We start from the raw sequence: 27,784 nt of genomic DNA, 5'->3' as shown, positions 1-27,784 counted from the left end.
AAAAAGTCATTTTTTCACGCCTAAAAGTCTTATCAGCATGGCAATGCCTGTTCAGTTGTCAGACTTCGACCCTTCTGATCCTCATTGCATTGATGACTCTCCTTTTAACAACAGTTACGGACGAAACAGCCTGTCGAACGACAGGCTGTTTCACTTCTTTCATGATTAGGTGTTAACCTCATTTTTCTGTTAAGTGGTCAAATTGTAGAAGCAGATGTCTGGCTCACATACGGAAATGGGAAAACAAGTTAAGGAACTTTTTTCGAGTCGAACCAAACGTGACATGTTGAAGCCCAACTTCCAAACAAAATTCTGGGTTGAGTTAACCCCCCTCCCCATGCAGGTTTTCAGGCTAACCAAATTAAACAATAATAAAGACCTGCTTCTTGCTTAGTTTCACATATTATTCTCGGAGGTTTAAAGATCAGATTCTTCCTCTAGGCATGGCAGCAACGATATCGGAAAAACGCTGCCAACGTTTATATTTTTCCCAATCCAAGACCCCAACAACTTGTAAAAGACATTCTGAAATATGAAGTCGGATGATCCTCCTGATTCTAGATATGAATCAAAGCTCGTCATTAGCTAGAAAGGGTATTTCAACCTTAAGATGTTTAGAGAAAACGATACGGTACGTGACGGTTCGCCTCGTCAAGTGTTTCTTGGCACATTGGGCTACAAGTAAATAAACAACTACCCTTAAATTGAGAACAACCGTTGATTAGTCAACATCCACATAAATTTGTTTTAATTATAGCGACAAGCATTATTGCTTACCGTTTGACTTACCGTATTACCGATTGCTTACCGTATTAATAAATAAATTTGGTATTACTTCATCACAGTATCACTAGTAAATCAAAAAAATTGTATTTATGAACACCTAGTAGATCATGAACGTAAGAAGAGTCAAGTTGCCCGCAGTCAGCAGACTAAAAACAAAGCAACAAAATATGAATTTGATCAATCCAAAAATAAAGAAATCGGAAAAAGCCTTATGTTAAAGAAAAATGAAATCACGGTCATACCCTCAATTCTAGGAAGGGTCAACAGCCTAAAAAAAATGAAGCAAAATCTGAGTTTGATCAATCCAAAAAATAATAAAACGGAAAAACCCGCTTAGTTTTATTCTTTGCTGTCTATGCAAAGGGGGGGGGGGTCTTAGATTTATTGTTTAGGGCATATGGTAGAGAGGGTTGGAAAGTAAAAAGAAATATTAATAATGTCTAAAAGCTGAAAATAAGTATAAAATACACCAATTGTATGTACTTTAACAGTATTTGTTGTAAAATGATGCCATGGAAAGATTTGTATGTTTGCCAGGTGTTTCGTATCAGAAAACAAACTTTGGAGAAACGGTAATTTGATACTTCTCATTAAAAGTTAAAACTTGGGCTCTTAGATTTGATTGATTAGGACATCTCGCAGTAATGGCTGCATTCGAGAAAACTAGCCTGAGAATTCTTTCAATATCGCCAGGACCAGTCTATAGGAGTTTGTCGCCATAAACCTATGGTTCATGCCAATGTCGCAGTATTACAATGTCTTAGGAAATACCCCATGGTCCAAGCCAATGTCGCATAACATCCCATATCCCTTGTCGTCGTGTTTTCCCATGCTCCAAGCAAATGTGTTCGGAAGCGTCCTATTCAACGTGTCCGCACCCCCCCCCCCCCTCTTCGATGTATCAGGAACTACCTACCGAAAAGGAATCGCGCCAAAACTCCATAAACCTCCCTCGTCTGAATATGGTTTTGCCTTGTAAACGAATGTGACAAACATTTGTCACTTGACAAATACCTCACCCCAGAAAAAAAGCTGCACTTAAAAAGTGTTCCAGATGGGTGACTCTTTCGTAAATAGCAATTGTAGATCTATTGTATGACACGTTAAAACAGCCTAAAATAAAAAGGAGAAGGAGTGATTTGTGGAGGCTGGGGGTCATGTCATGTGATCTTAAGTCCTGAAAACAGAATCGGAAAAGCAAACTCAAAACCAAGACTAAAAGTTGAAAATAAGAAGACAGCTAATTAATCCTGCACTGGAAGGTGTTCACCTCAGGACTAGGGCATATCCAGAATTTTTGTTTGGGAGGGGTTTAGAATTTTTCTTTTAATGCGTAAAAAAATTGTTTATATGTATTTTGTTATGTTTTTACGATTCGGACAAAAATTTCAGGGGGGGGGGGGGCTTAGACTCGCATGGATACGTTCTTACCTCCCAAACAAATGTGACAGACATTTGTCAATTGACAAATACGTCATAACCTATAATGATAGCTTCACTTAAAAAGTGTTTCAGGGGGGTGACTCATTCATAAATAGTAATCGTAGATTTACTGTACAACATATTGGGTTTTTTTCTGATTGTAAGTGTTATCATTTGTCTTTTCTTTATATTATATTGTATCGTACTCCTCATTTTTTGAGGGAAATAAAGAAAATAAATAATAAAAATGTAAGTTTGGTATCCATAATTAGTAACAGTTTACAATTTAGTGAATTTAAGACAGAAAAAACGGGCATAATTTAAATAAAACACTGGGGAAAAAGACAGCAGCAAACTTCAAATAATAAAAATCTGTATCTTTCGAATCCACGTCTCAGACCCTTTATCAACGAGGGAAAAAAGCTGGAGCAAATTAAATGCAACATAAAAAAACACACACAATTAAAAATAAATAAATAAAATTCACATCTTATTAATCTCCAAAATACTGCAATCACTGAATGCCCTCTGTCTTTTTGGAAAATGAAGGTCAAACATGTCCACCTTTCTCAATAACATACACTATATGCAATCAATAAACGAATTTCCTATCTTAAAGCCCCCTCTCCAAGAGTTGTGGCAGGGGGGAAGTGACATCACCAAAGGAATAATTATAGGACTTTTCATTCAATAATGCTGAACAAAATGGTTCTCTCAAAATTATGACTGGATGTGTCTTGGGAAATGTAAATAGTCTGAATAAGCACAGAGAAATGCCTAAAGATTGTCTCTTCTACACCACATTGTCCCTCGTATAGTTTCAGCTTGGCAATAAGATCTAACAGAAATAAATTACCATATAGATGAAATGAAAAACTAAATATGAAAATTAAATGAAATGAATAATAAATATAATATTGAAATGTAAATGCCATTTAAATGCAATGAAGACTGAAATACTAAAGATAAAAACGAAATTATGTACTAAATGTAGCATTTCATTTTTGCTAGATCTTATTGCCAAATTAAAATTATACGACAGACAATATTTTGTGATTTCTGTGTGCTTATTCAGACGATCTACATTGATTGCAGACTTTTAGAGGTCATTGAGATGTCAGTCTTTATTTATTAGTTTTTTTCGTGTGTGTTTTTGTTTGACTTTTCTTTATATGTTGCGTTGACTTAACTATACCTTTTTTCCGTTGATTAAGGCTCCCGAACGTGGAATTAAAATATTTTTGTTTCTTATATATTTTCCCTAGTTCCTACCATGTAGATAAGATAACTATAAAAAGCTGAGAGAGGACTCGTTTGATCGTAATTTAAAAGCTCTAATCAAACAGTTCGTGGTAACGAACTGTAAGTAGTGATGCAGACCAATAGTAACCGAAACTCTAAGAAACAGAGTATTGATAACAATAGGTACATAAAAAAAAATCAAATTTTAATGCTTTTCCAAAATATAAAAATTCATCAAGTTTAACGTTACCTATCAAAAGCTGTGAGCCTGAGAAAATTTGCCCAGTTTTTGTAAAAGGGGAGAAACACACCCAAAACACCAAGTATTTTCAGTAACAATCACACCTTCAGATTCAGCATAACTGGGAACCTTGCTGTAGAGGTTTCAAGCTCCTATATACAGAAACGTGGAATGTTGTATTGTTTGTTAGAAGAAAGATCACGGATGCGGCTTTATTGGCTTGTTTTTTGTTTTTTTTTCTTATTTATTTTCTCCAAGGGTAATCGTATCGAACCAGTGATTCTAGAATCTTGGAAGCAGGCTCATTTAATCGGAAATCAAAATTCCTAGTGGCCTTTTTAAGGGACCAAAAATATTGGTCGGCAGTTTTCACCCCCCCTCCTATGCGTCTTTTTTCCCAAAAGTCACCTGATCAAAATTTTAAGATAGCCATTTTATTCAACATAGTCGATAAATATAATAACCATGTCTTTGAGGATGACTTGGCCCCCCATAGTCCCAGGAGGAAGGGCTGCATGCTAAGAACTTCACTCATTGCTTACACTAAATAAAAACATACGAATTTAGATGTTTGTTACGTAAGTTAATTTGTAAGTTACGTATATTTTTACTAATAAAAACGTTCGTAAAATCAGAAGTTCTAGTTGCCTTTTTAAGTAACCAAAAAATTGAAGGGTCACTAGACCTACTCCCCTGCTCCATTTTTTTCAAAATCGTCCAATCAAAACTATGACAAAACTACTTTTTTGGCAATTTAACCAAAAAAATAAATGAATATGCAAATTTCGTTTTAATTGTTCATGTCCAGAGAACCAATATTCATGTGCGATGGGCCAAAATCAAAATATGTATCGTTCAGAAATTAAATAAAAAAGCAAGTTTTTTTGGCTGTAAGTAAGGAGCGACATTATAACTTAAAACGAACAGAAATTACTCCGTATATGAAAGGGACTGTTCCCTCCTCAACGCCCCACTCTTTAAGCTAAAGTTTTTCACCGTTTTAAAAAGTAGAGTAGAGTAAAACTTCAGAGTAAGAATCGGGGCGTTGCGGAGGGAATAGCCCCTTTCATATACGGAGTAATTGTGTTGCGAGAGCAACACTTTGGTTTTGTCCCGTTTTTTTTTGTTGTTTTTTTTCCTATGCCGCCGATTTCAGGTTATTCTTGGAAACTGGTAAGGGTCTAACCTGTGCGGTTTTTACGGAAAGTGTGGACCTCAGGCCGGATTGATGAATATGACATTACATTTTGGAAAGCTCCGTAGAACTCTTGCCTGCGGCCAAAAAGGATGGTTTTTGCTTGTCCTCGAGCCAGAGCCTATGGTGTGCGAAGTGAAGTGGAGTTATATAGCCTATGTCAGAGAGGAGTATCTGAAGTTGTGCAGCCAAGCTTTCGTTTCATCAAACCATGTTTCTGCTTTCGAGTGGAAAGCTCCGTTCTAGCAGGCAAGCAGGCAGGCACCAGTTTCAAATTGAAGATGGACTAAAATCTATAAGTGTTAAATATATGCGGTAGTTCCCCGGCCCCACAGCCAATATATCTTCTTTGAGTGATAAATAGAAAAATTTACAGAAACAAAAAAGTGCGATTTTCCCACGGGTCCGAAAGTGCTGCCATCTATTGTTTCTAGCCATTTCTGTTCGTGATTTCAGCTGACTTTACCATTCTTTTTTTTTCTACTTGGGATTGCAATAGAGAAATGGTATCAGATATACCTCTTAAACTTTAAAAGTTCTCTCATTGCTAAAGAAATTAGAGCTTATCCTTTGCTCCTTTCTAAGTGGTGGTGTTAGAAAGTTGGCCTCCGGCAAAAAAGTCAACTTTTGAACTAAGACAGATAGAATTTTTTTTTTCAATGACAATCGATAGACCTTGATGAGCTGATCAAAGTATATGTCATCCATTTTTTGTTACAAAAATTCCTTCATGACATACACCAGTTTGAAAGTTTCAAGGGGTTGACAACTTCAGTGGTAAGGTACACACTTGAACCAAAATTAGGCCGATACCAATTGTGAGATATGTAGGGGACTTCCAAGCAACAGTCGATTATTAGCTTATAATCATCTTTGGCAATGAGGGGTTTGCAACTTTTGCTGATTGGTGTACCTATTATCTGTTTCTGGTGTAATTGATGGTAAGAACAACTTGGTTCCCGATTGTAAGACATGTAGGGGAGTTGTAAGTAATAATCGGCTGTTAGGCTACAATGACTTCAGCGACAAGGGGTTTGGAACTTTTGCTAGTTGGTGTACCCATTATTTGTTTCCGGTGAACTTGGATGTATATCCCGGGAGAGGGACTTGTAAGTAAGAATCGGTTGCTAGAGGAGGCTCACGAGGGGCTACAAATTTGTGCAACTTGGTACACATCTATGGAATCAGGGACCCATAAATTTCCTGTAATGACTCGCCATCCAATAATAAGCGATCCTGGATGGCGAGTCATTACAGGAAATTTATGGGTATTTTGATGGTATTTTGATCCTGAAAAGTTACAGATAGCTTTATAATACCAACTAGATTACATAAGATAATGTTCCAAGTTTCCATCCGTCACGATGTCTACGATTGAAAAGGATAAAGTTCTACCGGCTGCAAAGTGACATTTAGGGGCCTAGTAAGTAATAATCGGCTGTTAGTGTGGACCTCGGGCCGGATTGATGAATATGACATTATATTTTGGAAAGCTCCGTACGACTCTTGCCTGGGGACAAAAACGATGGTTTTTGCTTGTCCTCGAGCCAGAGCCTATGGTGTGCAAAGGATAAAGTTCAACTGGCTGCAAAGTCAATTTAGTCCCTTCTTCCAATATTTTTTTTTTTCAACCCTGAGGAATAGCCTTTGATCATCTGATTACTGATTGTGTTATTCTTTGTCTCTCACGGAAGAGGGACTTGTAAGCAAGAATGGGTTGCTAGAGGAGGTTCATGAGGGGCTACAAATTTGTGCAAATTGGTGCACATCTATGGTATTTGATCCTGAAAAGTTACGGATAGCTTTATAATACCAACTAGATTATATAAGATAATGTTCCAAGTTTCCATCCGTCACGATGTCTACGATTGAAAAGGATAAAGTTCAACTGGCTGCAAACTCAATTTAGTCCCTTTTTCCGATATTCTTTTGCTGTTGTTTTTTCAACGCTGAAGAATTTGATCATGTGATTACTGATTGTGTTCTTCTTTGAATATGCCGTTTTGAAAGCTTTGATAATTTTGACAACTTCAGCATTTAACCGATAGCGAAGAAACAAAACCAAAGTGTTGCTCTCGCAACACTTTAATCGGCAAAGCCGAACAAAGGTTGCCGCAACACTTCACGTTGCCCAGGCAACGTAGGTCTAGTTTCTGTTTGTTTTAAGTTTTAATGTCACTTCTTACTTTCAGTATAAAAAAACTTGTTTTTTTATTTAACTTACATATAGTAATGGTTTTTAGGACGTGTACAGACGTTTTAAGGGGCTTTTTCACGTTAAAGGAGGGTTGGGGGAGGGGGTTACGTGGGAGGATCTTTCCATGGAGGTATTTATCATGAGGGAAGAAAATTTCCATGAAGAGGCCGCAGGATCTCCTAGCATTATTTAAAAAAAACAATGAGAAAATAAATAAAAAAAAAGTTTTTTCAGGTGGAAGTAAGGAGCAGCATTAGAACCTAAAACGAACAGAATTTATTACGTATATAAGGGGGTTCGTCTCCTCTACAATACTTTGCTCTTTACGCTAAAATATTTTAGTAATTTCAACTATTTATTCTGTGGCCTTTGTGATCCAGGTGTCATTCTTAAGAAATTGGGACCAAATTGAAGCTTTAATGGAAAGAGTGAGGTATTGACGAAAATATAGACTTTCGTTACGTAAGTTAATTCGGAAGTTATACGTATATTTATTGTTAATAAAAACGTTCGTAAAAAAATAAAACGTTCTAGTTGCCTTTTCAAGTAACCAAAATTGGGGCACAACTAGGCCTCCTCCCCCGCCCCCTTTTTTTTTTATCAAAATCGTCCAATCGAAACTATGAGAAGGCAATTTAGCTAAAAAAATTAATTTGCAAATTTCGTTTTAATTATTCATGTGCGGTGAGCCAAAATCAAAACAATCAGTAATTAAAAAACATTCAGAAATTAATTTAAAAAACATGTTTTTTAAATGCAAGTAAGGAGTGACATTAAAACTTAAAACGAACAGAAATTATTCTGTATATGAAAGGGTTTTTCCCCTCCTCAACGCCTCGCTCTTTACGGCAAAGTTTTTTATTGTTTTAAAAAGAAGAATTGTGAGAAAGAGTCAAACTTTAGCGTAAAGAGCGAGGCGTTGAGGAGGGGACAAACCCTTTCATATATGGAATAATTTCTGTTCGTTTTAATTTTCAATGTGCTCCTTACTTGCAGTTAAAAAACGTATTTTTTTTCATTAATTACACAGAAAAATCATATCGACAAATAACTGCTACTTTGAGTAGTTTATAATTCTATAATGAAAATACTTAGAAAAATAAATAGTTTCATCTCCGAGCCTAATAAAAAATTTAAAATAGTTGCTTTATATTCTTACTAACTGTAAAAATTTAATTTTTTGCAAGGGTAACAATGAGAGCGTGGTGTTGTCATGACATTTTATAAATGCATTTAATATTTCATTAGTATTCAAGGGTTAGTTTTGTGTCATGACCACCCCAAACTTTCATCTCAAGAAAAATTACATTTTTCCAGATAGCAAGGAATTTGTTTTTGTTTTTTGGTAGTAGGGAATTATTTTTCATTTTTAATAGAATTCATAAAGAAAAGTGTTTTTTAATATTTTTATAATACTCTTTAGTCTTCGACAAATCTTGTGATTAATTTTTCTTTTCAAACTTGCATTTTTTAGACACATTATAAAACTATTCAATGACCTATAAAGGCCCTTTATTTTTTCTGTGGGACGATTAAAAGTTCTAGTGCCTTTTTTAAGTGACGAAGTAGACTGGGTTTATTTTACCATTTTATGGCACCGAACTAAGATTCGCCCCAAAAAAGGGCCCTTGAATTTTCTAGACACATTCTACAACTATTCAATGACCTATAAATGCTTTTATTTTTTCCTTGATATGATTTCATCGATCTACCGGTCCTAGAAAATCGGGAGAAGGCCCATTCGAACTGAAATTGAAAGTTGTAGTGCCTTTTTCAAGTGACAAAATAGATTGGTCGTTCTTTTTCCTATTATGGCACCAAACTAATATTTTGCTCCAAAAAGGGCCAAGTTGCCATCGATATTCTGAGATAGCTAATGGATTTATGAGTACCAAAAAACTATATAAATGATCTTCCCGGTTACAAATGAAGCAATGCCACACGGTGACGCATTCGTTCCTGAAAAGCCACGTAGTTCATTTAAAATAAATGGTAAATATAGACGTTCATCTTAAAGCTTGGCTTTTCATGAAACTGTGTTAAGCTATATATTATTGTGCATCAACTATTATGAATAGGGTGGTGGTTAATTGTGTTGGAGGGAGGATGTCACATGCCTAAAAAAGCGTATTGCAATGCCTAAATTGTCTAACTCTCCACGATCCTTCAAATAAATATTGAAAAGGGCGTGTGGTGGGGGAGGGGGGGGGGGGCTAGGAATTAATATTTCGTTTCTCTTCATTCGTATTAAGCCTGAATAAGGGTGCTTCGGGGTATTACATCCCTTATTATTACTTAAAAATGTTTGTGGTATTTATTTTTAAACTTTATCTAAATAAACTAATTTGTTTCATATTTTACAACACTAGATTTAGTTGTGTATAAGTGCATTATAGCTATTTTAAAGGAAGGGCAATAGATCATTGTAGAATAGCAAGAAGGGGTAGATGCCCCAGATAGTATATTTTAATAGCTATAAGTTCCAACTCTTATTGAACCCTCAAATAAATATAGTTTGGATTTTGGAGAATGGTTGGGGGAAGGGTGTTTTGAAATTTGTGTCTAATTCCTCTTGATTTCAGAAGATATTTTGAGTCTAGCTCTTTATTATCAGTGCTGGGAGGGAGGGGGTAACAGTGTCCCTTTCCTTTTGACAATATAGACAATATATTGTGCTAAGGGTAAAAGGCCAGTTTGATAAGAGAACCCTTGGTCGGCTATATAATGTGTTTTTTGCACCACATTTGTTGTTCTTGACACCTATTCGGAAATTTTTCTCTGCATCTGATAAAAAGCAAATCCAATTGCTGTTCTTTAGTTTCTGCAAGTATTTTCTTAGTGTCCCCATCTGGACTCGTAAGTCACATTTCACGACGGTACGGTGTTTTTGAGATTTGTCAAAAAATGAACAAAAAAAAATTTTTTTTGTCAAAAAAAAGATTTGCTGACTGCTGCAACAGAAGTTTTGATTTTCCACTAGTTTGCCATCTATCAAGTGCCTAGCGTCACTAGTTCTGAAATCTTGTAATGTTTAACCCATGTACTCGAGCATGGAGAAGACAATAGAAAAGGGGTTGATTTAGTAATATTTATGAAATGTGTAGGAGAGAACGGGAGTGAATGAGAAGAATTGTGTTGGTACTAGCCGGCCTATAGGCCTTTAACTGCTGGGGACAGGCAGCTTAAGTACCCACACTTTCCACGACACATCCTTAGAATTAAGTAACTTTATAAGGAGAGTCCATTGTTAGCTGATTGGAGTGTATTTTCTTTTCATCTGAAGGTATTTGTGCGGAATCAATGAGGTAAATGGGCTAATTAGGTAGTCATATACTCTTACACAAAATTTTGGAGCTGGAACTGGTTGCTGAATAGTGTTTGAAAGTTAAAGTTGTTAAGAATTGTGTGTTTTTTTTTTGTTTTTTTTTTACTTTCTTATACTCCCCTGTAGTGCATTTTTGGTGTGTGGAGAGAGTAACAATAAATTATGATTATTATTATTATTCTATGTAAATTAAAACTGAGCATTCATTTGCCTACCGACATAGAGGTGAAAAGGCCAAGGCTGGGACTCTCTTTGGAGGGAGAGGGGTGGATGGCATGTGCTACAAGAATCTTTTTCTCCGGGAAAAAATACAACAGGGGAGAAGGGAATTCCAGTATTTCTTTTCCGAAGTTCATATACATAATTCTTTTTATTTGTCTTACTGTCTCTTTAGCTGCTCAATTTTACACGTAGGGAGGATTCTCTAATGGGAAATCACCTGGGGGAAATTTTTCAGGGGAGGGGGATTTTCCTCGAGAAGGGGAATGTCAAAGGAGTAATTTTACACAAGGGAGTCGTGAATTCATATACAAAACTATTTTTATTTTTTTTTTCTGTTTGCTGCTAAATTTTACTTGAGGGCAAAATTTTCCAAGATAGTTGTCCGGGGGAATTTCTAGCCGGGCGGGCATTGTCCGTTGGAAATTTTCCGTGGGATCGGGGATGAGTTTTCACGGGAGGAGTTTCCCGTTGAGATTTTTCAGGTAAATTTTCCACGAAGGGTCGGGTATTTTTTGGCATGATCTGAAAACTCTCAGATATTAAATAATACATGTAATACAATAAGACAAGTTTTTCAGTGTAAAGTAAGGTGTAATATTAGAGCTTAAAATGAGCAGAAATTATTTCTTATATAAGGAGGCTGTCGCCCCCTCAACTCTAGGCCGCTAACGCTAAAATTCAACTTTTTGTCCCAACCCTTTCATAAGGACTGTTGAAACCCAAGTACCATTGAATTTGGATAGGAAAGCATTAAAAAACTTTAGTGTAACGTACGGAGGGTTGAGGAGGGAGCAGTCTTCTCATATGTGGAATTTTCTTTTTGTTTTCAGCTTGTTTTCAGTTTGTTTTCAACAGGGATTTTGATACGCAATAATTTTGTTTCTTTTGACCTAAGCAAGTGGAGTTTAAAATAAGTGTTTGAAAAGAAAAGTTGTTGAAAATATACATTATCCAGATAAAGCATAATTGACAGTCTAACGTCGTATTTTCAATGCGCAAGCTCACTACTGCTACTAAAGGTCACAACAGCAACAAGCCCCCTACGGCCAATGCAGCTACGCATGCTCCTCCTCCATCTCAATCTATTCAAAGCCTCCCCCTTTACACCTTCCCAGGAAGTTCCCAATTTCCTTAAATGTTTCCTTTAGACATCCTCCCACCCCAATCGAGAACTTTCCGTTTGGCCCACAAGACGGTTGGCCGAAAAAGACAATCTTTGCCAACTTATCATTCTCCATCCGAAGAACGTGCCCTAATCATTTCAACCTTTCTCCCATTATAGCCCTAGAAAGCGGAATTGAGCCGTACTTTTCGTACAGCCTACTGTTTGAAATACGGTCAGTGAGTCAGGTACCTCAAACAATGCGTAGTCAATTTTTGAGGAAAATATCTAGCAGATCTTCATCTGTTTTTCTCAGAAGCCTTTAAAGGCTAATTTTGGTGGGAATTTAACACTATTTACTCAATAATTAGTTTTTTTTTCTTAGAATAGTTATATTGCGATCGTAACAATTTCAATTTTATTTTTAATGACTTCCAGTCATAAGCATTCATTTATGATTATTCCCAAATTAATCCTCGAACAATCAAAAGTTTAGTACAACCTGTCTATACTTGTGAGCTGGGGCATGGTGCTATACAATAATGTGGTCCAAAATCTTTAAATTTTAGATCTCAATAAGCTGTAAAATGTGCGCATTGCCAATAAAGTTTAACTATGAACCTCTGTTGTAATTGGGCTATTTTCATAATTCATAATAATCGGGTTATTTCCTTTGTCTACACACATTATGTCAACCCTGGAAGTGTACTTTGGATTTTTTGACAATTTTTTATCAGAATGGCTATCATATCCGATTTGCTGCCATTCAGGTCTGTCGGAGACACTGAGAGCATAAAAGTTGGCTGGTTCCTTTGAACTAACTTCGGCTTATGACAGAGATTAAATTAAAAAAAAAAACAAGTTTATTTTTCAACTGAAAGTGAGGAGCAACATCAAAACTTAAGAGAACAGAAATTATTACATTCCGGGAAGGACTATGATCTTTATTTTTGTTCTTTAGATCTATCTAAGGCTTTTGATTCTGTAGTTCACTCCCAAGCCCTGTTTTCTTTGCTTAAATGTGGAGTGAATGTTTCTATTTTTTCTTTATTAAAATTTTGGTATGGTCATTCTTTCCTTCATGTTAAATCTTCTCCTTCTGATCCTTCTATGAAAAGATCTCCGTAAGACAAGGTGTGATACAAGGTGGAGTTTCATCTCCATCAATTTTAAAAATTTGTATTGCTGATATTTTAAATAGTCTTCCAACAACTTACCTAATAGGTAGTTCAAATGTCTCATATCTTGCTTATGCACACGATATTCTTCTCATTAGTATAACTAAATCTGGGCTTTCGGCTTCTGTTCGTTCTATCTCTACTGCTTTCTCGAATGTAGGTCAAACCCTTAACCCTGATAAATGTGAATTCCTTCATTTTGGTCCTTTTCCTAACCAATTTTCTAGACTTAATTGTTCTGAATTTAGCGTTCCGTGCGTGACTTCTTTAAGGTGGTTGGGCATTACCCTTACTAACAATTTAGTCTCGTTTCGTAATAAAATTGTTTCTGATGCTAAGGTTAAACTTCAAGTGGGTTATTCTAAAATTGTTGCGAACAGGGGGAAATACAACCACAAAGCCCTTTCACAAATTTATTCTTGTTTTTGTGATCACTCGGTTTTATATCTTTCTGGATTGTATCCTGTTTTAAAAAGAAAAGATTTAAAGGCTCTCAAGTCATCTTATCTTCGTTTCCTCGTTTTTTGTTGTATCTTCCTTCCTGGTACAAGAACAGTGATATGGTAACACATTTCGGGGCTCCAGATTTATTAAATAAACTTAAAGTGCTACACCAGAAACTATCCGACTCGATACATTTTACTATTAACCATTTCCATGATCTTCTAAAATGTTTTCTACAGTAATTTAATGTGTTATCAGAAGTTGTTTTTTTGTTTTTTTTTAGTTTTTTTTTCTGTGTGTTTGTTTTTATACTCCGCTATTTTAAGTGGGTCACAAATAAATTATTATTATTATTATTATTATTATTATTATTATTATTATTATTATTATTATTATTATTATTATTATTATTATTATTATTATTATTATTATTATTATTATGAGGGACTACCCCCTCCTCAATACCTCGCTCTTTGTTCCAAAGTTTGAATGTTTGTCCCAATTTCTAAGAGCGACTCTTGAAACACAAGGGTCGTTTAATTAGAATAGGAAGCTTTTTTAAAAGTGCTAAAAGCTTCAGCGTCAAGAATAAGGTATTAAGGAGGGGGGTAAATCCTTTACATACGGAATAACTTCTGTTTATTTTGAATTTTAATGTTGTTCCTTACTTTCAGTAGAAAAAACTTGTTTTATTTTATTAAGTATATGAGGGGGTTCGCCCCATCGTCAATACCTCGCTCTTTACACTAAAGCTTAAATTTTGTCCCAATTCCTTAAGAATGACCCCTGAATCACAAAGGCCGTAGAATAAATAGTTGAAATTAATACAATTACTTTAGCGTAAAGAACGAGGTTATAGGAGGAGGTGAATCCCTCATATGCGTAATAATTTCTGTTTGTTTTAAGTTTTAATGCTGCTCCTTACTTTCAGTTGAAGAAACTTCTTCACATTTATTTTTTCATTGCTCTTTAAAAAAATGCTATGAAATACTGCGCCCCCTTCATGGAAATTCTCTTCCCCCACGACAAATTCTTTCATGGAAAGTTCTCCCCGCATAACCCCCTCCTCTCAACCGCTCCACCCTGCCAAAATCCCACTGAAAGTGTCTGTACACTTCCCAATAACCATTACTATATGTAAACGCTGGTCAAAGTTTGTAATTTGCAGCCTCTCCCATGGGGACTGTGGGGGAGTAAGTTGTCCCCAGGGGCATTTTTAGACAGTTTTTAGGTTTTTGACTACGCTAAATGAAGTGGCTATCTCAGAATTTTGAGTGAGGTTGGAAAAAAATTTGCGTGGGAGGTTGCCTAGGTGCCCTCCAATTTTTTGGTGACTTAAAAAGGGCACAAGAACTTTTAATTTCCGTTAGAATGAGCCCTCTCGCAACATTCTTGGACCACTGAGTCGATACCGTCACTCTTGGGGACCCCCCCCAAAAAAAACAAACAAAAAACAAATGAACAAACATCCGTGATCTGTCTTGTGGAAAAAATACAAATTCCACATTTTTGTAGATAGGAGCTTGAAACTTCTACTGTAGAGTTATCTGATACGCTGAATCTTATGGTGTGATTTTCGTTAAGATTGCCTCTATTTTCTAGAATAAGGTAAATTTTCTCAGGCTCGTAACTTTTGATGGGTAATACTAAACTTGATTAAACATATATATTTAAAATAACCATTAAAATGCAATCCTTTTGATGTAATTACTGGTATCAAAATTCCGTTTTTTAGAGTTTCGTTACTATTGAGCCGGGTCGCTCCTTACTACAGTTTATTACCACGAACTGTTTGACAATGGCCAAAGTTCGTAATTTACAGCCCCTCTCCCGGGGACTGTGGGGCGTTAAGTCGTCTCTAAAGGCATAATTGTTAGGTTTTCCGACTGTGCTGAACAAGATGACTATATCAAATTTTGATCCAGTGACTTTGGGAAACAAATGAGCGTGTGAGGGGGCCTAGGTGGCCTCCAATTTTTAGTCACTTAAAAGCGCACAAAAACATTTAATTTCCGGTAGAAAGAGACCTCTCGCAACATTCTAGGACCACTGGGTCAATATGATCACCTCTGGGGAAAAGAAAAAAACAACAAAAAACAAATAAACACGCATCCGTGATCGGTCTTTTGAGAAAAAATACGAAATTCCACATTTTTGCCGATAGGAGCTTGAAACTTCCACAATTGGGTTCTCTGATACGCTGAATCTGATGGTATGATTTTCGTTAAGATTCTTTGACTTTTAGGGTGTGTTTCCCCCTATTATAAAATAAGGTAAATTTTCTCAGGCTTGTAACTTTTGATGGGTAAACCTAAACTTGATGAAACTTGTATATTTAGAGTCAGCGTGAAAATACAATTCTTTTGTTGTAGCTATTGGTATCAAATTCCATTTTTTACAGTTTCGGTTACTATTGAGCCGGGTTACTACTGTGCTAATGTGCTAATGTGCAATAAAGTTAATCAATGTTTTCTGTGTTCAAACCTTTTTCTTTTAAATATATAAAAAATAAAAAACAAAACTATATGAGTGTATAAAATAAAATTGTACATAAACAAAACTTTTATTCAAGCTATTTATTTAGTTTTAAGCAAAGTACAAATAAACCTTCTTAGCTTCAGCGGGCGGCAGTATAACCCTTATTTGCGATTAAACAAAAAAAAACACAAGTTTTTTTAAATGAAAGTAAGGAGTGACATTAAAACTTAAAACGAACAAAAATTACTCCGTATATGAAAGCGGCTTTTCCTCCTCAACACCCCGCTCTTCACGCTAAAGTTTGAGTCTTTCTCTTAACTCTACATTTTAAAACAGTAAAAAACTTTAGCGTAAGGAGCGGGGCGTTGAGGAGGAAAAGCCCCTTTCATATACGAAGTAAATTTATGTTCGTTTTAAGTTTTAATGTCGCTCCTTACTTTCAGTAAAAAAAAAAGTTTTTTTATTTAATTTCTGGACGTTTTTTAATTAATGCATTTTTTTATCTTGGCTCTCCACGCATAAATAATTAAAACGAAATTTGCATATTAATTTTTTTTTGGGCTAAATGGCTTTTTCATAGTTTTAATCAGAAGATTTTGAAAAAAAGGAGCGAGAGAGGAGGGCTAGTTGCCCTCCAATTTTTTGATTACTTAAAAAGGCAACTATAACTTTTAATTTTTTACAAACGTTTTCATAAGCAAAAAATATACGTAACTTATGAATTAATTTACGTAGCGAACTTCTATATTCGTATGTTTTTATTCCGTATTTGAGGGGGGTCACCCCTCGTCGATACCTCGCTCTTTACACTAAAGCTTAAATTTTGTTCCAATTCCTTAAGAAGGACCCCTGAATCACAAAGGCCGTAGAATAAATAGTTGAAATTACTAAAAATACTTTAGCGTAAAGAGCGAGGTATTACGAGGAGGTAAGCCCCTCATATGCGTAATAATTTCTGTTCGTTTTAAGTTTTAATGCTGCTCCTCACTTTCAGTAGAAAAAACTTTTCATATTTATTTTTTTATTGTTTTTTTTTAAATAATGCTAGAAAATCCTGCGCCCCCTCCATTGAAAGTCTCTTCCCCAATAAAAAGTTCCTCCATTGAAAGATTCTCCCACGTAAACCCCCTTCAAATCTCCCCCCAAACCAAAAAAATCCCCCTGAAAACGTTTGTACACTTCCCATTAACCATTACTATATGTAAACACAGGTCAAAGTTCGTAGCTTGCAGCCCCTCCCACGGCGACTGCGGGGGAGTAAGTCGTCCCCAAAGACATAGTTATTAGGTTATTCGACTATGGTGAATAAAACGGCTATCTCAGAATTTTGATCCGGTGACTTTGGGGAAAAATGAGCGTGGGAGGGGGCCTAGGTGCCCTCCAATTTTTCTGGTCACTTAAAAAGAGCACTAGAACTTTTAATTTCCGTTAGAATGAGCCCTTTTGCCACATTCTAGGACCACTGAGTCGACACGATCACCCCTGGGGAAAAAAACAGACAAAAAAAAAAAAAAAAATAAACACGCATCCGTGATTTGTCTTCCGGCAAAAATAATGCTAAATTCCAGGTAGACAGGTAGATTTTTTTGTAGATAGGGGCTTGAAACTTCTACAGTAGGGTTCTCTGATACGCTGAATCTGATGGTGTGATTTTCGTTAAGATCGTATGACATTTTGGGGGTATTTCCCCCTATTTTCTAAAATGAGGCAAATCTTCCCAGGCTCGTAACTTTTAACGGGTAATACTAATCTTGATAAAACTTATATATTTAAAATCCGCATTAAAATGCGATTCTTTTGATGCAACTATCGGCATAAAAATTCCATTTTTTAGAGTTTTGGTTACTATTGAGCCGGGTCGCTCCTTACTACAGTTCGTTACCACGAACTGTTTGATAAGTTGTGTTCAATCTGTCTGACTTTTTGGTTTGGTTTGGTCTTAGGTTTCATATCTTCATTCACAGTAATTTCTGCTCTTTGAAATATAAAATTTTACGCGGGGTAATATCTTCTTCCTTTAAGTTTTAAATTCTCTTTTTGCGTTTCATGAAAATACTACAGTCAGGGATGGCAATGAGAGGGGAGCATTTTCCTCCTATATTTCTCCCTTTCCCTAGGTTTTGAAAAATATCCTTTTTTGTATTTTCAGTGAGAAATAAAATGTTTTTTTTTGGTGTTTTCACTGAGAAAAAAATTACTTCCCCCCCTACTTTTTAGAATTGATGCCACTGACTTCAGATAAAAAAATGCAATTACCTCAAAGTATGCATCAGGTCCTAAAACAGAATCTGCAATAGTTTCCAATTGCGATGAAGGGTCGTTGCTTCCATCTTCTGCCAGAATAAATAAGATCGGCTCTAAAGGCTTTGCCCTTTCGATTAAATCTTGAATAGTTGGCGGTGAGGGATGCAGGTTTGAAATTCCTGAAAAGGTCCCAATTTAAGAAATAAAAAGGGAAGTCCGCATTGTTCTTCTTGCTCTGTTTATTTATCAAGATTTGGAAGAAAATGCGCAAGTAAAGGTGGAATTTTTTTGCGATAGGGGTAAAAGCTTAAAAAAAGTTTGATGTTTATTCTGATTGTCACAAAACATTAATTTTATGCTGTTTTTTGGCTTGCAAAATGGGAGAGGGAAAACACACTTGTTACAATTGCTGTATTTCTGGAAGATCTCAAGCTAATTTGTTGCTTTCTGTTATGTTACAGATAAGTTTGCAAATAAAACACAAGCCTTCACTTGGATATGTGTTAAATTTATTGTCTTTTAGCCATTAATTTTCTTTTTAAATTCAGTTTTTTCAAGAATTGATGCTAAAGAAAAAATGACAGACTCCAAAGGTCTAGAAATAAAAGTTATAAGTGAGGTAAAATCTTTTTTAAAGGAAGCGGGTATAAGTTTGAAAAAAGTTATAGTTTTTTTTTTAAAAATCGTCATATATATTCACAATACAAAGCGGTTTCATTTCTTAGAATTTAGTTTTCAAGATAGAATGTGGGAAAAAATGTCCTACTAATGTGTCTCCGAGCTCTGAAAATCATGTTCAAGTGTCTTTGACCTTCAAAAAATTCTCTTCCTATGCCAATTTTTGTCAAGTTAGAGTACAAACCTTTTCTTGCGCTCAAGTTTACTTTTGACTTATGTGAAGTTGTTTTATTTTTCTTGGCGAAATAAAAAAAAAATATATTTGTAATGACATTTTTTGTAAAACAAAACGGCTGTCATTCTTTTCTTTTCCAACCCAATGAAATGTCATTAAGAAAAAACAAATTGTCCCATTGATGTGTCTCTGACTTATGACAATATCGTTTACCTGTCTTTGATGTATTTTTTTTCTTTATCAGGATAATATTGAATCATTTTGCTTTTTCTTAGTGAAATTAAAAATTAATATTTTTTGGCAATGAAATTTTACGTAAGTCAAAACAATGGTCATTCTTTTGTATGGAATTTTTGGCAATGAAATTTTACGTAAGTCAAAACAATGGTCATTCTTTTGTATGGAATGCCGTTAAGGAAAAAAGTCTCATTGATGCATCTCTGACTTATGAAAAATCCCGTTCATGTTTCTTTGATCTTCTAAAAAATTCTGTTCCTAACCACATTTTTTTAAAGCTGAAGCACACACCTTTTCTTATCACCAAATTGATTTTCGACTTTATGTACATCACAACACCAAGCAATACTTTTCAAAAGGCTTTATAATATAATTCCACACTTAGTTATTTTTGTAATATTCCTCCTAACCACATTTTCATGTTGGATTACATATAATTTTCACCCCTAATTTGACTTTATGCATATCCCAACACCAAGTAATACTTTTAAACGGCTTCATAATATCATTTTATAATAACTTTTTTTCATAATATGCCACTTAATTTGCCAAGCAGGCTTTCTCAGGCCACATTCTCAAACTCAATACCTGAAAAAAAGACCACGCCTAAAAATAATAGTAGAGTATCAGGATGAAAAAAACTCTATAAATATTGCGGTGTCTTATAAACACAACGACCAACTATTACTATCTTGGTTTACTTGAATCTGACATTGGAAAAATCTGGTTCAACTCTCTCAGACTTTGGTAAAAATCCTATTAAATTATTTCAGACTCTAGTAAACCGCCTGTGAGCCCAATAGTAGTGCCTGTGTCTGAAATATTTTCTGTTCTTGCATTTCTGACTTTTGAGTAAACATTTCAAACATTGGAGTTGCTAGAATACCCTAAAAATAATGGAAATATAGCAAAGTAGTGCAGTGAAAACTTTCTTTTTGAAATAATGACAATGGCAATGTTACATATTATTAATATCATCATGAGAATTCGAATTTTTAGAATATGTTCCGTAAAATTCAAAATATTTTCTCTTGACATGGCGCTTATTCTATTTCAGGGTCATAAACGACTTTTAACATGGTTTCAGCTACAGATTCAATATGCGTTTTGTCATTGGTATTACTTGGTTCATTGACTTTATCTGTTGGTAAACTCTCGATGCTACTATATCTATATTATATCTCTTGGTGATATAATCTGACAATGCCCTTTTCATTTTGTCTACGATTTCGCTGTCTATTACCACATTATTCGACACAGGTAACAGTTCCGGCACGAAGACAAGATATGATTTTATGATATGGGTAGAAGAGTATGCTTGTCATGTTTTACCATCGCTTGAATGCTAATACCCAAAGGATGGCGATAGAATTCATAAAAGGGTAACATGTTACCAAAAGCAGTAGTAAGAAGTTGATCCTCGTCATCAACTAATGGTTTTAGACTTGCATTCTCTTTGACTAGTATAGCATCATCTCTGGAGATCTCACTCTCACATATCCACCATTTTGGTGATGAAGTCCTTGGACGCTCCCAAAAATTTAAGTTCTCACTGTCGTGATAGCGCACGCATATATTTCCATTAATATCTCCAATACTGTTTGTTTTGTAGTTTATATATTTTTTCTTACGAGTATTCGATGCTTCACTAACTTCATTATGTACAATCACTTTCTTGAAATATTTCATATTTCCTTTTTAAAATACGATTTAAGTGTTTACTCTACCAATATGCTGTCTATAAACGAACCTATATTATTAGGTTTGAAACCTATAGTATTAGAATGTGGTAAATATTTTTCAACGTTTGTAATATGACTTCATTTTATTGTTATTTCTTATGGGCTACAAAGGCTATACTCAAATCCACTGTATTTAAAATAAGCTTCTTTTGCAAAACTTTTTTCGCCATAACCAAAATTTATTGAGCTTGCATTCCATACAACTGAATTTGTGCAACGATCGTTCATTTAACTGACAAAAGGTTAAAACTTCCCTACCACAAACAATATCCTTCTGTGTATATTCCCCGAATGTAATTTGAATCTTTGGTGATCATCAAAATGATGGTGTATGGTCTTGTCTATACTAAAGTTGGCCTTATTTATAATAACTGGATTTTACTAATACAACAATATCTGGACTAACTTTATTCATACTATTTTATTAAATTGGAAAGTAACTTAACTGAACTTGCAAGTGTTGAATTTTGCAAATAATCGGCCACTAACTGAAGTATTTTTTAAAAAGCTGAAATACTTTAAGCTGCTGCATATAAAATAACTCTATAATTTTCTCTAAATAGTAAATTAAAATAATTAAAAAATTATTTTGAATATTCATATTTTTCTCTTATCGCTGAAGAATTTAAATGATATTGTGACAATTTTTAAAGTCCCAAGGGCATCAAAATAGCACTTATCTGCCTCCTGAAACAGTGATTTTTCACGATGTTTTTTTCAAAATAATTGTCATAGGGCAAAATTTTTTGGACAATACCACATTTTCGTCAACGTTGCTACGTTGAATCGCAAAAGCAGATAAGCAAAACTGTAGAAACTGACAACCAACAGCTGAAAGGCAATAGTGTTTATAAGACTGTATAAGACTCTTATAAAACCCCAGCAGGATTATGGAAAGTGTTTTACTGCTGCTTCTTATCGGACGTGAGTCATCAACAATGTCTAGAGGTGAACAACGAAATGGACAGACTAAAATACTCTCCATAGGAGGTTTAAAGGGCACTCTAAGCCCGGAGAACTTTAATGCTCTCAAATGCGTTAAGATGATTAAGGTAGGGCGATTTTTTGCTTTATTGTTACCCTTTCCTTTCTTGCCAGGAAAACTTCTCTTTTACAATTTCATATAGGTGCGGTGTTGATTGCTGTTTGCAGGTCTGGATTTACCAATAGAACCACTAGACCCGGACATTGGGGCGCACCATGCAACGAGGCGTAATAAATTATCACTGAACAATTTTTTTCTTAACAAAAAGGGGACGGATGTGATTTATCCTAGAAGCACCAGGTGCACTCTGCTGCCGCCGAAATCACGCCTCAGACATCACGAAGCATGCACGTGAGCTATTGAGCTTTTATCCCAACAATCTTAAAGCTTTTGATTGTAGATGAGCGTTTACATCTGAAACCCCTTCTTGGAGCAAAATACCAAAGAAAAATGACTCTAACTGACGCTACAATATTTTGCGTCATCTTGATGCAATTGAAATCTAACCAATCATTGATATTTGCCTTAGGAATGGTTTTTAGTGTGCCTGCTACAAACTATACAGGAGAAAGATCCTTCTCCACTCTTTTTCGGTTGAAGAACTATGTTAGACCTTCAATTAATCATTTCAGATAGATATCACTATTCCTGCTAACTAACACTACTTCTTAACAAAAAGTGGACGATTGTGATTTATCGTCGAAGCGCTATGTGGACTCTGCTGCCACGGAAATTACGCCTCAGAAATCACGAAGCATGCACGTGAGCTATTGATTTTTTATCCCGACGATCTTGAAGCTTTTGATTGTAGACGAATTTTTACATTTGAAACCCTTCTTGGAGCAAAATGCCAATGACTCTAACTGACGTTACAATATTTTGCGTCATTTTGATGCAATTTACATCTAACCAAACATTGATAGTTGCCTCAAGAATGTTTTTTAGTGTGCCTGCCACAAGCTATACTGGGGAAAGATCCTTCTCCACTCTTTCTTGGTTGAAGAACTACTTTAGACCTTCAATTAGCCATTAGAGATAGACATCATTATCCCTGCTCACTATTGAAAAAGGCCGACTCAAGAGAAGGCCGACGTAGGATGACATCATAGACACCTTTGCACGAAAAAAAGAAAGGAGGAAGGGTTTATCAATGGGATTTGATAATAAGAAGTCCTACATACAAAATAATGTCTAGTGTGTACTTGTATTTATGTATTGTTATCTACTAGTGTATTAATCTTATTTTCAATATCTTGTTGGTTTAGCTAATTTACCCAATACCCCCAACGTACAAATATTTAAATCTCAAATTATTACCATAACTGGTATTATTTTGCAATAAATTGGAAATAGTCGTTATGAAGATTATTTTCTTAAAGTTAACCTTCTCTCCTATGGTATGAGTACGGGGCGGCAAAAACACTCGAGCATAGAAATGTCAAGGCAAACAGCCAGGACCCTGTCTGTTTGCTTATAAATGAATGACAAAATACATGAAAATAGACCAAAATAATTGGATATCTGTGAACCTGAAATATTTGCCTTGGACGTACTCCCTCTTCCATACTCGTGCCTGTGCTCAAAATTGTTCGCAATAACCCCCTAAGAAAGTCATGACAATCTTGCTCAAGAAGTTACTTTTTGAATCTTGGAACACACTCCACCCTCAAGAAAATGTTTTTGACCACTCTATTAGAAGTTGAATTGCAATTATGTCCAGTTATAATTGCTGTTCCAGTTTCCAATTGAAATTTTCAAATCGTCACCTTTAAAAGGTTTTAATTTTGTATGGGCTACATATAACCTATGCTTAGGGACTGAACATGTCAGCATTCGCACCCTAATCTAAAAAACTGGGAATTTTTTGTGTTTAAGAATCTTAAACAGTGCTGGTTTCATAGGGTACTTCTAGATTTTTCCCTGTTCACCATGGCATTATAATTGGCATTTTAACCGTTCAATATCATCAACAATTTGATTTTTTCTTTGATAACTCCATTTACCTATTCTTGTAAATATGAGATACTGAAATCAAGGGGCTAAGGGGCTTAGAATGTATATAAATGTAAACAATGCCAAAAGAACATTATATCGTGACAGTACTGAGGCTGTTGAACGAGCTTTTTAATGACACCCTCACCGGAAAGAAGTAAGACCCTCTCCCAAACTGAATTTTGAGCATTCAAATGCTTAATAAACGAATATTCATACAGAAGTAATAAACAGTATCTGAAGTTTACGAATGAGTTATTTTTGAATATATCCATGAATGAAGTATTGTTTGAAAGGTCATAAGACTGACGTCAAAATTCAGCAGGTGGAACAAAACTAAACTGCCTAAGATGTCTAATTATTGACTAATACTAAATTGCCTATTTTTTTTTCAGTGTTTGGCCACTTTTAAAAATACTTAGTAAGACACAATGGCTATACATGATGTATGACAAAAATGAAAAAAAGGAAAATCTTGGTCATGTTTGATAGTATTTGGTCATTTTTCTCCAGCTGTTTTATTCTAGTTATTTCCTTTTCCACTGAGGAGAGCTTATTGGAAATCTTTGCCGAAACATCTGCTTTATCTTTTTGTTTTATTCACTAGCTGAAAATCCCCCTTATTTGGTTTTGTCTTTTTCTTAATTCTCTTTTGTTGTTTTCTGTTTGGGCCGTTTTCAGGTATTTTATGTTTAATTTCTTAAAAGGGGAAAAAATATACATACCCAAACTCTTTGTAAGGAATTCATCGAGAAATTGCCTAAAATGATCAGATCCTAGTAATTTTGATACGACTAACTTGTCAACAAGATCCAATCTGGCCAGCATCTCAATTGGTATCTTCTTAGGATTTTTCCAAAGGTCCTTGTTGGACGTATTCAAAGAAGCGAATAGTGAGGGTCTCTTCGCCTAAAATAAAATAAAAATTATATATAAAAAGAGAGTAGTCAGTTTACTGTTTCTGTTTGTTAATATCATTTTAAGTTCGCTGTTAAGATTAAGAAAATATAAAAATCCAGTAGTTGGAATTAACAACTCCAGGTTTTTAGCTACACACCCAATCAACATGATAATAATCCAATATTAAGGACTTGGTGGTTAAGATCAATATGAAGAACCTGGGGTGATTCAACGGGCCTCTACGCAAGTGGTCTCCTGGCTTGAGTCTCTCACAATTTCACGATCAATATTAATTTTTTTATAATTTTCTATTTCTTCCCTGGATTTTAAAATTTCCTTAAAAAAGAAGAAAGAATTTTACCCCATACACATCTAGTTTTGAAAAACAGATTCGATTTGCCAGTGAATTCTAAATCTACTTTGCATCTATAGATATTTTTCAAGATGCAAGCTTGCAAAAATATCCCATTGAGGAGGAGGAGAAGATATAATTTTTTTTACACCCCTTGACTTCACATTTGGATGCACCTCGGCTCCAGTTGTGAGCGCTAATGAGTATTCCATCAACCTAAAGAAAAAAGGGTCAACTAGACCTTTCTGCACTAGTCACTAACATACATTAGGTTGCAAAATCACTACACTAACCCGTCAAATGATAAAATTCCTGGCATCAGCATCACCTTAGTAAAATGTTATGCGTTTCCGTAATTTATTTTTCTTTTTCTCGACCACATCTGTATGGAAATGACAGTAGAAAGGCGAAAAAGGGCTAATTCAATCGTAAGTGAAAAGTTTTTTAGCCATTAAGAGAATCCAACCGCAACCCTTTTTGTCACTGCAGCCCCATGTGACGTGAAATCATTATTTTAAGATCATAATTTTAACTAGGATAGTACAAGGATTTAAAAAATTGGGTTGTCGGATCCAAGCGACCCCAAGGGCAAGGAGGACCCAAAAATATGCAAACCCCCAATTGAACATACCCGCTTCATAGATATATTTTAGTAGGAAGGTGGAAATTTCAAATTTTTTTGAAGTCAGAGTCACGCAGTAAAGCACAAATGACGTAGTTGATCTTAGACTTTTACAGTTAGAGAAGGAGGGTGTACCCATACTTTTGTTTGTAGTGATTTTTGCTCATTTCAGCTTAATTTGTATATTCAATTTAAATTTTATTCGTTTTAAGATTTATTTATATATTCATATTAGTACCTATTGTATGTTTGTTTTTATAATTGTTTATGTAATTTCTGTTCGTTTTGGGTTTCACTCATTCTTTAGTAGTAATTTCTGGTCGTTTTAAGTTTGAACTATTATAGGCTTTTGTTTCTGTTGATCTTAAGTTCAATTTCTTTGAAGAACGTTCTTTCAGAAAGTTTTTTTTTTAAATTAGTTTCTGCTAATTTTTGATTGCCACATTTCGTATTTTTCAACATTTCTCATTAAAATTTTTTTCAACATTAAAGTAAGCAACCATAAAGGTAAATAAAGCATCAAAGTCAACAAATTATCAAACAGTAACCAAAAGTCTAAAAAAAAATTTGATATTAATAGGTACATTAAGAAAAATCAGCCTATGATGCTGAAAAAAAACAACAAAACAAAACAAACAAGTATTTCAACTGAAAGTAAGGAGTAACATTAAAACTTAAAACGAACAGACTCAACCACGTATATGAGGGAGGTTGCCTCTGCTTAATAGCTCGCACTTGTGCTAAAGTTTTTTAACTTTTAAAAGAGGTTATTTTTCTAATTAAATAGCCTTTGTGATTCAGGAGTCATTCTTAAATAACTGGAACAAAAATCAAACTTAGGTCATTATAAGGGTATTATTAGTAAAAAAAAGTATAATTAATATGCAATTTTGTTTTAATTGACCATGTACGGTGAGCCAAATTCAAAACCTACCTTAATTCAAAAAAGTTCAGAAATTAAATAAAAAACAAGTTCTTTTTTTAGGTGAAATAAGGAGCCACATTAAAACTTAAAACGAAGAGAAATTATTCCGTATATGAAAGAAGCTGTCCCCTCCTCAACGCCTCGTTGTATACGCTAAAGTTTGACTCTTTTTCCCAATTCAACTTTTCAAAACAATAAAAAACTTTAGCATAAAGAGTGGGGCCTTCAGGAGGGGACATCACCTTTCATATACGAAATGATTTCTGTTCGTTTTACGTTTCAATGTGCCTCCTTACTTTCAGTTAAAACAAAACTTATTTTTTACTTAATAACTATAAGCAATTTGCATAGCTTACAGGCCTTGGCCCGTGAATAAAAGTTGCCCCATAAATAAGTAGATCAAGGTATCGAAGTAAACAAATTATCAAAGTAATAATAAGCAACATGGAATGACTTACAATCCTTACATCTGGGTGTAGGGGGGGATTTCAGCTCCATAACAAACGTTAATTGGCCTTTGGACTATTTTGAACAAAATGTATAGCTATCTCATATTTTGATCGGATATATTCGGGGAAAACGGGGCGGATGGGGATTTATAGCCCTTTGATCAGTTTTGACTCTTATAAAAACTAAAGCCTTCAATCTCCAGTCGAATAAGCCCCCTCTAAAGTACACGCAGCCACTCCTTCTCAAAGCCTTTTATGTTAAAATTTGACAGCTTGCATAAATTCTAGCCGTTGCCCTGAGGGCTAGGGGAAGGTTATAAAACCTAAGACGATAGTTATTTGACATTTGGACTATTTTGAACAAAATGGCTATTTCAAAATTCGTTTAACCCCATGGGTATTGTTATATGATTTCTCGACTATTTTGAAAAAAACGACTATCTCAAAACTTTACTCCTCTAAAGTCTATACGGCCACCCCTTCCGTAAAAACCTTAAATACTTACAGGGTATAAGCTCCTTCCTTTGTCTCTATCCCCGGAATGAAAACTTAGGTGGACTCATAGTGGTGTCAGGGTTGACCTTTCGCTTTTATTTTGTTTACCCAGAACCCTGACTGCAAACAGTACGGCAAGATGACCTCGAGGAGTGG

At 35.0% G+C, this 27,784-nt stretch overlaps 1 protein-coding gene across 1 annotated transcript in view; it reads right to left on the bottom strand.

Moving 5' to 3' along the window:
• LOC136030708 (cytoplasmic dynein 2 heavy chain 1-like) overlaps nt 1-27,784 on the bottom strand; it is a 575,385-nt gene that overhangs the window by 67,127 nt on the left and 480,474 nt on the right. The window contains exons 63-64 of the mRNA XM_065709779.1: nt 24,611-24,794; nt 18,089-18,255 (exon numbers count right to left, since the gene is read on the bottom strand). Of these exons, the coding sequence (XP_065565851.1) occupies nt 18,089-18,255; nt 24,611-24,794 (351 nt within the window). The remainder of the gene's footprint in view (nt 1-18,088; nt 18,256-24,610; nt 24,795-27,784) is intronic.

The sequence above is a fragment of the Artemia franciscana genome, chromosome 8 (assembly GCF_032884065.1).
Source record: "Artemia franciscana chromosome 8, ASM3288406v1, whole genome shotgun sequence".
In the NCBI taxonomy this organism is placed as follows: domain Eukaryota; kingdom Metazoa; phylum Arthropoda; class Branchiopoda; order Anostraca; family Artemiidae; genus Artemia; species Artemia franciscana.
This window is presented reverse-complemented; position numbering and strand designations above follow the sequence as displayed.